Genomic DNA, 11852 nt, shown 5'->3' on the forward strand with positions numbered 1-11852 from the left:
CCTTTGCTAAACAGCTACATATGTACTTAACTCTGGCAGCTGCCTCTGTGTGCACAGACATACTCACCTAGTCAGATGATTAAAGGGGGATGAGCGTTCTTCCATGTCCACTAGTGTAGCAAGTAAAGGACATCTTTACATAATTTGCCTGATACCATCACTCAAGGCTGTCCCTTTGACTTTCTGCTGACATGTAATGGGAAGGTTTAAAGCAAAAAGAAGGACAGTACAGACCACTTGTTTTCTCTGCACAAGCTAAGAGCAGTACAGAGGGAATTTTATTGTCTAAGTGTCAAAGGAAGCTGGAAGAAGTATCAACATGAAGGCCATGGGAAGTGCAGTAAAAACCTAAATCTAAATAAAAATTCTGTGTTGGCTACATAAGAACACAGAACTACACTGATTAATTACAAAAAGACACACATGATACTGTTTTTAAAGAAAGAAACTTTCAATTTCTTAGTTCTGAGCTGTACCAGTGATAAAGATGTAAATGGTTTTGGAGCACCCTATCAGTGCTGGAGTAGAATACTGCTGTGCATGGAAAGGGACCACTCTGGTCCCACTAGCACCATCTCAACCCTGACCTGGAGGGAAACTCTGCTCTGCAGAGATTATGGGGGATTCAGGAGCCTTCTGAGCCTAAACTGAGTTGCTCTGGAGCAGAAAGGGCCAGGGCACCACTGAAGGAGAGTGGTTGTGATACAAGTAAACACCTGCTCAGAAGACACACAAAAATATTAAATTCCCTAAGGAGTTCAGCTTGGCTGTAGAGGGGCCATCTCCACCTTTCTCTGGGAGAGCAAACATCAAGCCAGAATAGCACTTGCTTTGTTAAGTAAAGTTATAAATCCATAATGCAGGTCTAAATATTGTCAGGACAATACTGCAAGGCCACTGGGATGTGTGGTGTTATTTCAGCCAGACTTGCACACACAATACATCTGGGACACCCCCTGCCTATACCTATTGTTTGATCATCAGGACCACTTGAAAATACTTCACTCAGAAGAAGCAGGTAGCTAAAGCAACCACCTGAAGTGACTAGCCAGAGCCACTGGAGCAAGGTCAAGCCAGTCTAATCCAGACTCTTGCCCTTTGGCTAATAGGAGCTTTCTTCTGTTCATTATGGTTTCTTAAACTCTGAAATTTTAAGGACAATCATTTTCCAGTCTATACCACACCACACATGAGTCTGCCTTAGGGGGCAGGCACCTGATTAAGGCTTTCACCTGAAATACTTAAAAGAAAATTCATCCTGTTAAGCAGATTTGAAAACAGCAATACAACTACTATGTGAACAGAAACTATGTTTCAACTACAGTTCTGGTTTCATTTATTCTGATAGATCGAAGGAAACTGTACTGACCCATTCCCTGGCCCACAGGTAAAATAGTAACTGGAAAAAAGAGCACTCCACTCCCACCTAAAACACTTGCTAACACACACCAATTTCCTAAAGACTCCTTTAGCTTCTACCAGTAAAACAAAAAGTTAGTGTGTCACAGACTGATGCACACCCAACCCTGCTCTTTAATATACAAAGTTTGTATTAGAATGATGCTGTAGCAGAAAGTTTTGCTCACTAATGAATCTGTCCATTAACAAATTTGCAGTTGGCCAGGTATCAAGGGACTTGTCTACATAAAAGTATAAAGAGGGGCTCTTATTTCAAGGTTTGCATTACGTTTAGAGTAGTTTTGCCAGTAATAGGTCAGCATTTGTTGAAGTCTTTCAAAGCTCACCTCAGCTTCACATACAATGCAGGCAGTGTCTATCCATTCCTAGTGTACAAACACAGTTCCTTTCCACAGAGTTCACAGGACTTGCACTGCAGAACAGATACCATGTGAGACCTACTGAACAGTGAAATTTAGATCACAGAGCTACATGAGCAACCCTATTAATATTTAACATTAAAAAATTAATAGGACTCCTTGAGATCCATCTTCCTTGTTCTGCAGGCACTAAAGGAGTATGACTTATATTATCATTTCTTCCGTGTAGCTCTAAAGCCTGCAGAAGTGAAAAAGACTCTCATCACCAGCCTTTTTTCCTTATGGTTAAACACAGACAGACCAGAAACCAGACCAAGTAAGGGGGAGGAAAGAAGTCGAAGTGCTAAACTTTGTCTTGCACTGTACCATCAGCTTTTTTACAGCATAAAGCTAGATTGCATTAATCCTCTCTGTCATGGAAGGATGTGGTTTTGTTTGTCAGGAAGAAAGCAAAGCTTTGTATTGACGTGATTAATCCTGTTATAAAGATGGGGAGAGCAAGAAGGGGAGAACTCTATGGTCCTTTTCCAGTTTCTTGTACCATCTACTGAAATGGAGATACAGAAACAGTAAGGAGCAGGAATTCTACACAGAGAAACACAGTAGAAGGCTTGAAATGGTAACCCTGTCTGCTCCTGTATCCATCTTGAGAAGTTAATCAACATTAGATACAAACAAAGAATTAAATACTTCCTAACATATATAATTGTGCAACTAGATCTTGAAAGAGGATGTTCTTGTCTAGCTGCAGCTGAGGATTAAGAGACCTTGAACTCTACCTGTCATTCATATCTTAAACATCCATTTCCTTTGCTTTTTCTAAGCTAATAGCTTTTTCTAAGCTATTGGCCTCAGTTACATCCTGCAGGAAAGCTCTTAATTACAAAGTCAAACAAAGCATTTTGTTTTAAGCCATTCTGCCTTGGTGATCTAACACTGCTGAACACCCCTGTTGTCCTGCTCTCAAGAAAGCATCATTAACTTGCAGCTGACCCCTCACTTGTCTCATCTGTTGCAGTCGTCCTCCCACCCCCACATTTCCCCTTTCCATCTAAAAAAGCTCAAGTCTCTCCAGTTATTCAATGTTCTCTGCATTAAGCTACTAATTACTCTCAAGAGCTCTCCAGTTACTCTGAATTAACTAACCAATTGACTAAACAAAGTCATGGTGAAGATGCATTCTAGGCACCTTTTATAATTTTCTTTAAATTCTGGATTTCATCCACTTTATTATAAAACCTGACAGTCAGTTTCCCCTTGCTGACTGCTGCTTGTATTTATCATATGATTCACAGTGGCATCTGAACTTTCAGTCTGCTGCATAGTAAACATTATGCAAAGGCAGTTTGTGGCTTCCAAGTGGCCCATATTATTTACAGGTAGCTGTGGTGCCTTTACAGCTAACATCATTGTTAGCATCCAAACACTAAATATGTTAATTTACAGCCACACAAAAATGACCAGAGGACACGTTCAAATGGCAGCTTGGGTCACTGCTGCTTCAGTTGTTGCATGTAGCTGGAATATAAGGGAGTGGACAGGTGTTGCACTGTACTGTGGAAACTGGCATCCTCTTCTGGATTAACCTTCTCTTGGCTCAGCAACAAGTTCTGCCACTTTCTTACAGGTTTTCCTCTTGGTTGTACAGCACAGCAGAAAAGTACAGACTACAAAGGGAGATTGGAAGGACTGACTGCAGTGGTATGGATACATCTTGCAAGTTACATCACAGTTAAGGATGTACAATTAGGAACCTGTAAGGTCTGAGTTAAATTGCTTGTGGGTGGTGCTTCGAGGATTAACTGCTTTAACTAGGCAGAAGAGCTGATTTGTTTGGGGTTAAGAACCCATTCTCTGCCACCAAAATAGCTCTACTTATTATGAGGATGTGGCACAGGAATACTGTAACAAAAAGAAAAACTAGTACAGCTAAGCTCCATCATGTTTCTAACAAAGAAAGAAAGGAAAGAATAAGCTCAGTTCTAACAAAATTAAATATGTGGTATTTCAGAAAGTGTAACTCCTTGTCAGTGCTGTGATAAAACAAGACTGTTTCTCTCCAGGATACTCCCACTCCCAAGCTCAGTTTATGCATCCCCCACATCCATGCATCCAAATCACTTTAAGACCATGCTGTTCTGACTTCTGGAAATCCCATTCTTCCCATGGCCTAGGCCTCAAACAGAGAGATCCTGACAATACTCCAGATTTCTGACAAGCATTACACTGCTGAATCAGTAGTACAACACTCCCCCAAAAGAAGCATAGGAAGTAAAGGCCACAAGTGGCAGAGAGGCCCAGCCCAGCCCTTTGGGAAAGGTTAGTATAAGTGGTGCTATTACATACTGCAGCTATCCAAAGAGCCAGAACACAAGCACAGCTCTGGCACTGGGGTGGGAAACTGCTTTCAGGAGGCTCCAAGGTGAGCTGTCAGGAAAGCAGCTGCAATTTCCTTGAGCAGAGCTTCTCACAAACATGTGTATGCAACTCTGGCACAAACATAATAGGGAGGAAGGAGCAAGAGCCTTGTGGAAAGGAAAAAATGCTTGTAAAACCTGTTCACATTATTACATCCTTCTTTAACTTTTTACTCTTAAAACTCATACCTCAGTGACTGAAATGCCTGCCACAAGCTTTCTGAGTAGCAGCCACTAGAAGTTAGAGAGAAGGCTGATGAACAGATGATGTGAAGTTCAGGTTCTCCACCAGCCCCCATCTGCCCCATCTCCATTGCTGAACAACTGAGCTCTCTATGTCTGTTTTCATGTAGCAGTGGTATAGGCATATCCTGATCCACTCAGCCACCAAAGGGCCTACAGCAACAGTTCACCAGCATTCCACTGTCTACCCCCTCAGAGACAATGAAATACTTTGAAATAGGCGGACTAAACATACAAAATGTGTTTTTTCTGGATGAGAAGACTTTGTATGGTCAATAAATCAGGCTGAGCAAATTCAGACCTACTCTTACAAGAGCAATGATAAACAAAGTGTTCATAATGACAAAACCCGGAGTTTTTGTACAAGATTCAGGGGCCATCCCATTCCAGCATCACTTCTCCCTCAGCCCTGCAGGCCTTGCAGGGGTTGAAAACTTCTGTGCACACAGGGAAGAAGTACTGTTGACAAGATGCTCCATCTACTTGCTGTCAAGGCAAAGATAGCAAGTCCACTGACCCCACTCACTTAATATTCTTCCTGAAGTGAACTCCCACTAATGTACATATTTTTTTCTTTTTTTCCTTTTTTTTTAAAAATACTTAAGTGAATTAAGATGGTCACCTCTCCCAGAAACAGGCAGGCGAATCCTCTGGGACCCATGGGATCCAGCTCTGGGACTGGCCCACTAGTAAGCACCTGGGAAAATCAGCACTCTCTTTTGCTCCCACTCCCCTGTTCCATTTGTCAGAATCACTGCAGGTGGATCCAGGTCCCAACTGTGACCAGCAAGAAGTCCGTGGAGCCAGGCACACAAGGCACAGCTCTCTTCATACCCGGATCTGGTAGCCATTGAGGTCTGGCATGGCTTTGGAATCGGCAGGCTTCTTCTCACCAGATGGCCTGTGAGCAAAGAAGGTAACAGCTCTTCAGAAACTGTTTTCTGTCAGGTGATGCTGCACATAGAGATGGCAGCACAGGAAAAGGTACACAGAGCTTCATACTGATCCTGCACTACTGAGGACAGGATTATTCTGCAGCCTCCAGTAATTCTCCCAATGATGTCAACAGAACAGAATGCAAGTTAGGAAGTAAGAGGTCCACTCTGGAACCCCAGGTTATTACCAGGAAACAATCTTGTGGCAGAATAATTTTTGGAATCTCTTTGAGGCACAGGTCTGTGAGACACTAGAGCTCAGACCCATGCATAAGGTTAAAAATCAGCTACCAACATCTAAAAAGTCAGATACCAACTGTCTGCTTGAGCTGCCTCCTCCTCCCTGACAAAACAAGCAAGGAAAAAACCCAGCTCTCCCCTCAAATCCCTAAGCAATGATAAACTCACAATGGTACTGACTATGGAAGAATGCTGCTGCAGGTCAGAGAAATACCCACTGTTCTAAAGAAACCCAGTAGGACATCAGAAGGATCCAAAACCGAACGGCAAGGTGGAGTCTGAGTAAAACAGATGTTCTAGATAGGTCTCCTGCCCAGCAGCCCCACTCACCGTCGGTCCCCACGGCTGTTTCGCCGATGGGGGCTGGCCTGACCTCTTTGTGGGGAGGAAACATCTTTCTTTCTGTCCTTGGTGGGAGACGGTGGTCCAGTTCCTTTCCCAATCTGCCAGAAAAATAAAATTAAGAGCTGCATGAGCAGAAAGCCAATGTGAGTAATAACAAAACCCACAAAAACTAACTAATTTATTATATGGGGAAAAAAACGGCAAAAAGGCAAGGCAAAAGCCAGAAAAAATAAGTTACAGCGACAGCTATGGCTCCAAGGACTACATACAGTCCAACCTAATCACAACTGCAGCACTGCACAAGCATCCATTAGGGGACCAGCCTGTATAAAGTGGGTGGTATTCAGTAAGAAAGAGGCCCCAGCCTCCAATCACTTTCCACTCCAGACATCTAGAAGTAGAAAGTTTCCTGTCACTTCATTCCCCCAGTACACCAGCAGCCAGGCAAGGCAGTGGACGTAGCAGTGAGTTACTCCATCCTTGCTGCTTACCTTCAGCCTCATATCACGGGCATGTCTCTCAAGCTCTTTGCGAAAGTCTTCCCGTGTTAGCTTGTCTAGATCCAGGATGGAGTGCTTCCACTCAATCTGCTCCACACTGTGTGGGTCATGGGACACGCAGTGGCCCAGCTTCACCTTTTTCAGAGTGTGCCAGCAGCGGCGATAGGCCTCCTCGAAGTCAAAGATGAGTTCACTCAGTGTGCGGAAGACAGGTGCTTTGTACATCAGCTCCTCGCGGCGGCTGATGCCCAATGCCCCATAGCGGCCGCCAAAGTTCACCCCCAGCACGATGTGTCGGAAGTAGTTCCCTGAGAAGTGGGTTTTGAAGCTGATGGGGAAACGGTCCAGTGTGGTCATATTGTTGGTGAGGTAACTGACAGCAGCCATTATTCAGGAAATAACTGGTGGTAACAGTTTCCTGACAAGACACGTCCTACCTGCTCCAAACCCTTCCAGCCTGCTTAGCAGATTCCCCATTGATTCAGGCATCACATAGACAGGATTTGTTCTCCAGATCAAGAACCCAGCTCATTGCAAGCTGCCCTACTTTCATCTGGGTTATGGAGAAAACACACTTGGCCTCTTCAAGGAGACAGTCAACAAAGAGAAGTTAATTTTGATGCAGTTCTGTGATGCAGAAGTTGCAATGCTAGCACCTTAAGTGTACTGTATTCCATAGCTCCCAAACTGTTAACACTGCATTCACTAGCTACTGTTTCATACACCTTCAGGATAAAAACTCACCAACCTCCACTTTTGAACCATTCTCTCACCATCTCTGCCCCTCCAGGTGCATGAAGAACCTACAACCCAAGTACCACAAACTAAATCTGGAAGATAGCTAGGAAAGATGTGTACTTAAAGATAACACACATCTAGAAAGAATAAAGGTATTGCCTAAGCTAGTAAGTGACATACACCATAATTAGAAGTTGAGTAGGATCCATAAGTTATTTTAATGCAGAACACATACAGGCAGTAAGGGAGCGATGTTATCCACAAAGGATTTCCTGACCTAACTCTAGCTAGTGTTTTTGCTCCTCTTTAGATGCTCTTTTGTCTTTTATAATCTTATATGGCTTACCAGAGCAGCACCACCCTTCTTAGTGAAGGAGGACCAACTCCAAAGTTGTTCTGATACTTTAGAGAATTGCTTGGATTTGGATTTCATTGGTGGTCTTTTGCGGGAGAACTGGGGAGGAAAAAAAAAGGAATGTGGGGCTTGGTGACAATATTATCACCACCCTCAAAGCATCACAAGCGAGAGAGCAGAGGCAAAAACACAAGGGTGGGCTGACATGCACAACTCCAAGAGGAAAGGATACATTCCCAGGATCACAGCTTCCAGGCATTTTATTGGCAGGGCCTCTTTGGTCATTTCTTTGGCCAGGTCCATCAGCCTGCAGAGTGGGACAAGGGAAAGATGAGGACAGTTAGAGGGCTTGTGCTATGCACTGTGGCCAGTTCAGCCCTTTTGTACTATAGGTAGGCTTCCAGGAGAGAGGGTGGTCCACAGAGGATAGGGAACAGAACAAAGTATCTTCTTTAAGAAGATACAAAATCCAAACCAGGTCTCTGTCACATGCTGTTGTTACTTCCAAGGAATTCACTTCAGTGAGTTGCAGCAAAACTACTTACTGGCCAACCTGGGTTCTCAGGGAGACCACAGCACCAATGCCTCCACAAGTAAAACCCTCAAAATGTTTGCCACACGAGGCTCAAGGACAATAAGGCCTTCTTCTCTGGCATTAACCCTAGTCTTTATTCAGTGAGTACCATGGAGGAGATATTGGACTGATTACAAAACTAGGCCTTTAGACCCACATAAATCAACAGACTAGACCAATAATAAGAAGTCAGTCTTGGGAGATTCTCCATATGCTCTTCAAGAGCGTCAATGAACATCAGGTGCTTATTGCCAGGAACTTCTGGGGCACAGCAGTTCCCGAAATCTGCAACGAGGAGAATACCCTTTATCATTGCAAGTATGAGTCACCGAAAGCTTAGTGAGCCTAGATTCTGCAAAAGCAGTCACAGGAGCTATGAAATCAGTCCTGTAAAGATACTTGGCTTTAACAAAGCTTTTGTAGAGCAGGACCTAATTTCAGAATTCCTCAGAAGTTCATATAGTTACATTCCAATTAGAAGCACACAGAATATGCACATTTTTGCAATACATTATCTTTGGTCTACTGGATTTACTGATCCATGACAAAAAAACTCTCTTTCTTGAGAAAGACCAGACACAGCTATGCCCCAGACAAAAAAGTTACCCTAAGCAGGATGCAGCTCCAGTAATGAAAGCCCTAAGTGCCACTAGACCTTGGGCAGGGGATGGAGAAAAAACAGTGTGTATAACAGGGCTCCAACAACAAAGAAAGGATTAAATGCTGTAGAGGCTGCCAGCACTTACCCAGTCAGAGGTCTGCTCTTCTTAATCTCAAAGAATTGTGTCCCAGTGTGATTGTACCTGGAAGCAAGAAGTTAAGGGCTTGGCAGCTTGGAAAGTAGAGTTTGAAGAAAACTTGTCTGAAAGATGTTTATGTTATTTACTATTCTTACAGCAAAGTCATGATCCCACAAATGTGGCAGCAACACAAGAAAATCCCTACCTCCCTTTCCTGCATTTCTCTCACTTACACATCCTCCTTATTTCCACTGTATTTCCTTGTCAATTCTTCTCTTCCTCATATCCACACACGGGTTTCCACTCCAATTCCCAAAGGTTTATGCTGACAGCACATGCTCTGCTCTGCTTTCCAGTTACCAGGGCAGAACAGTTTGATAAATCTCTTCCTGCTCCAATCTGCACATAGTACATGGAGCAATGAAACATTCATGGTACCTTATTCTAAGATTGACTGGGATCCAATCCAGAGCACAACCACCCTGGATGGGTGAGAGATGCCAAAAGGTCAGCCTTCTTACCTTGAATTAGGGCTGAAGCCAGAGATAGATCTGTATCTCATCAGTGAGATTAGACTGTGTTTGCATGGCATATACCTGCTCTCCAGCACAACAGGAATGGAGAAATCTCATTCTCAGAACACAGCCACACAGGCAGCTCTGCCATATAAAGGGGCAGCATACCACAGATGCACAAAAGCAGGGTGGCTGAGTGTTGTTTAGACAGAGAAGAGTGATTGAGTAGGATGACCTGAGAAGGTTTGCCCATCACCACAACTCACCCACACCTTAACAATGAGGTGATGCAGTTTGCAGTACATCTGACACTTGGCTGTCAGGATGTCAGATACATGTTTTTTAATGAAATACCACTGTAAAGCCACTGACCTAGAAGAGTGGGTAGCAGGGAAAGGCCTTTAACAACATGCTCATTTGTTACATGCAGTGAACAGAACCAGAAGGTAACTTGGGCAAAAAAAGAAAAGAAATGGAGCAGCAAAACAAAATATTATCCCAAGTCCAGCTTCCTGTTTTCAGGGAACAAGTTTCAGTTCTCCTCCAGCTACAAAAGGAGGAGCTTTTCTGTTTGTCACAGGGAAAGAAAGTCTCCTTGCTCTTTCTTCCTGGGTTATCACACCAGTGAGTAAGGCAACAGCAAAGGATACTGAAGCTCCCTGATGTAGCGCTGCACAGCTTCCAGGCGCTCAGGGATGGGGGTGGACGGCTGGAACACAGGCACACTTGGTATGGGAATCTGAAATGAGGAGCAGAACATAAATCACTTCTTCCAAACCTCTCCAGCTTCTTGCTGAACTCAGTGCCACATAGCTATAGGGGGCATGTTCCTCTGAAACCAGACCTTTTTACTGCCCAAAGTGACCACACCAGAAACATTCCTCTATTTCCACAATGGAAATTGGGAAGGGATTCAGAATGAGGCATCACCACAGAGCTGCAAGAGAAACTATGTGAAAAGGTCTTGTATTTATGCAATGTTGCATTGGACAAAATAGATAGAATTAACTGACAAGGCAAGATACAAGACAGGAAAGCAATCATCTGAGGGAGGGTGGCCTCATTTGAGTATTGAAACTGAAAGGCGCAAAACAAAAATAAAAGAGGCAAAAACAGACAATGAGTTTTCCACTATCACCAGAGGGTGGAACAGTCCTGCAAGCAAGGGTAGAAAGGTCCTTCACTGCTTCCTGGCATTTCAGATGAGTTGGCACTGACTAGGACACAAGCTTGACAGCATGACTCCCTGCCCTGCAGTGTCTGGTGTTTTGAATTACACGGTCAGAGAATGACTTCTGGATGTTCACCTTTCAGAGTGCTGTCCCATTCTGAGGCCTCAGCCTTATGGGTACTTCTGGATGTTCACCTTTCAGGGTGCTGTCCCATTCCGAGGCCTCAGCCTTAGGGGTCCAGTCAGATTTTCCTCACCATTTTCACCATTTGCTCTGCAGGGGATAACTGTAGTCTTGTCAGAAAATGTGTCTAAGGAAAGAGAAGGGACTTGTCCACAGGACAAATAAAAACAAGACACAAGTTTGGGATGACTGATAGGCTTGGAGAAACAGCCCAATATTTTCTCTCTGAAAGATAGCTTATGCACCTTGCATATCAGACTGCATCTTTTCTCAGTTTGGCTTTTAGCATTTCAGTTCCTCCTCAGACTTCCCCCAGAGCTGGCCTATCCACAGCTATGAAAGAGTGAGTCAGAACTAGTTCTTCGTTTGAGCCTTCCACTCTGCTGTGCACAACTGCCTCTGCTGGACATGGTTTCATTGCCAGTGGTACTGCTTAGTGCACCCTTCACATGTATTTCTTTGGCCACTCATTTCCATACACCTCCTTCTTCTCTCCTGTGTTGGTACAAGTGACTGGTGAACCAGGTCAGGCACCTGGAGCAGCTGAAAGCTGAGCCAGCAAGCATGGGTAGTTTTCAGCCAGATCAGTTCCCTTTCCTGGCTGGCCACATGGCTGCACTTTGCTTGTGCTCCCCCATGGTACAAGGACCAGAGATCTCTCAACCTTGAGGTGCTGCCTCTCACATCATGCAGAGGCACCAGCTGCCTCACTCACAGGGGCAGCACAGGCATGGTGGGAGCAGATGTGAAACTGGGTTTGTTCAACTGCAGCAGGAGCAGGGAAGGCTCCAGAGAGTGGCACAGGAATGGAGCCATCTCTGGTAGTGCATGAGCTGAGTCAGTTTGGATGCTGTGAGCTGACACACTGAGTCATAGGAAATAATTTCCAGGCAGAAACAACGAAAGAGGTAACAATCAGGGCAGGCTGACTATTTAATTTTGGTTTTTTTCTTCAGCATTTAATGCTTTTCAGTGGAGACAGACATTAAGTGCATGTTGACAGCAGAGACTAATGATTGTGGGTAGTTCCTCCTCCCTTCACTAGTACAGACCCCCCAATCTCTTTTTCCTCAAAGGACTGTGCAACACCGAGACAGCATAACGGCAATCAGTTCAG

At 44.2% G+C, this 11852-nt stretch overlaps 1 protein-coding gene across 2 annotated transcripts; it reads right to left on the reverse strand.

The window, feature by feature from the left end:
* Positions 1-237: 237 nt before the first annotated feature.
* VASH1 (vasohibin 1) lies at positions 238-10174 on the reverse strand. 2 transcript variants are annotated; one of them, XR_004082906.1, is made up of 7 exons: positions 10031-10174; positions 8872-8928; positions 7784-7858; positions 6450-6831; positions 5944-6056; positions 5209-5339; positions 238-5108 (listed from the first exon to the last, which is right to left on the reverse strand). XR_004082906.1 is itself a non-coding variant. In XM_031065959.1 (6 exons), the coding sequence occupies exons 1-6, from the start codon at positions 10138-10140 to the stop codon at positions 5267-5269; spliced, it is 810 nt and encodes a 269-aa protein (XP_030921819.1). In that variant the 5' UTR covers positions 10141-10174; the 3' UTR covers positions 238-5266. The 2 variants fall into 2 exon arrangements, 1 of the variants encoding a protein (XP_030921819.1); XM_031065959.1 differs by having other exon boundaries at positions 238-5339.
* Positions 10175-11852: the final 1678 nt, after the last annotated feature.

The sequence above is a fragment of the Geospiza fortis genome, unplaced genomic scaffold (genome assembly GCF_000277835.1).
Source record: "Geospiza fortis unplaced genomic scaffold, GeoFor_1.0 scaffold54, whole genome shotgun sequence".
Taxonomy (NCBI): Eukaryota; Metazoa; Chordata; class Aves; order Passeriformes; family Thraupidae; genus Geospiza; species Geospiza fortis.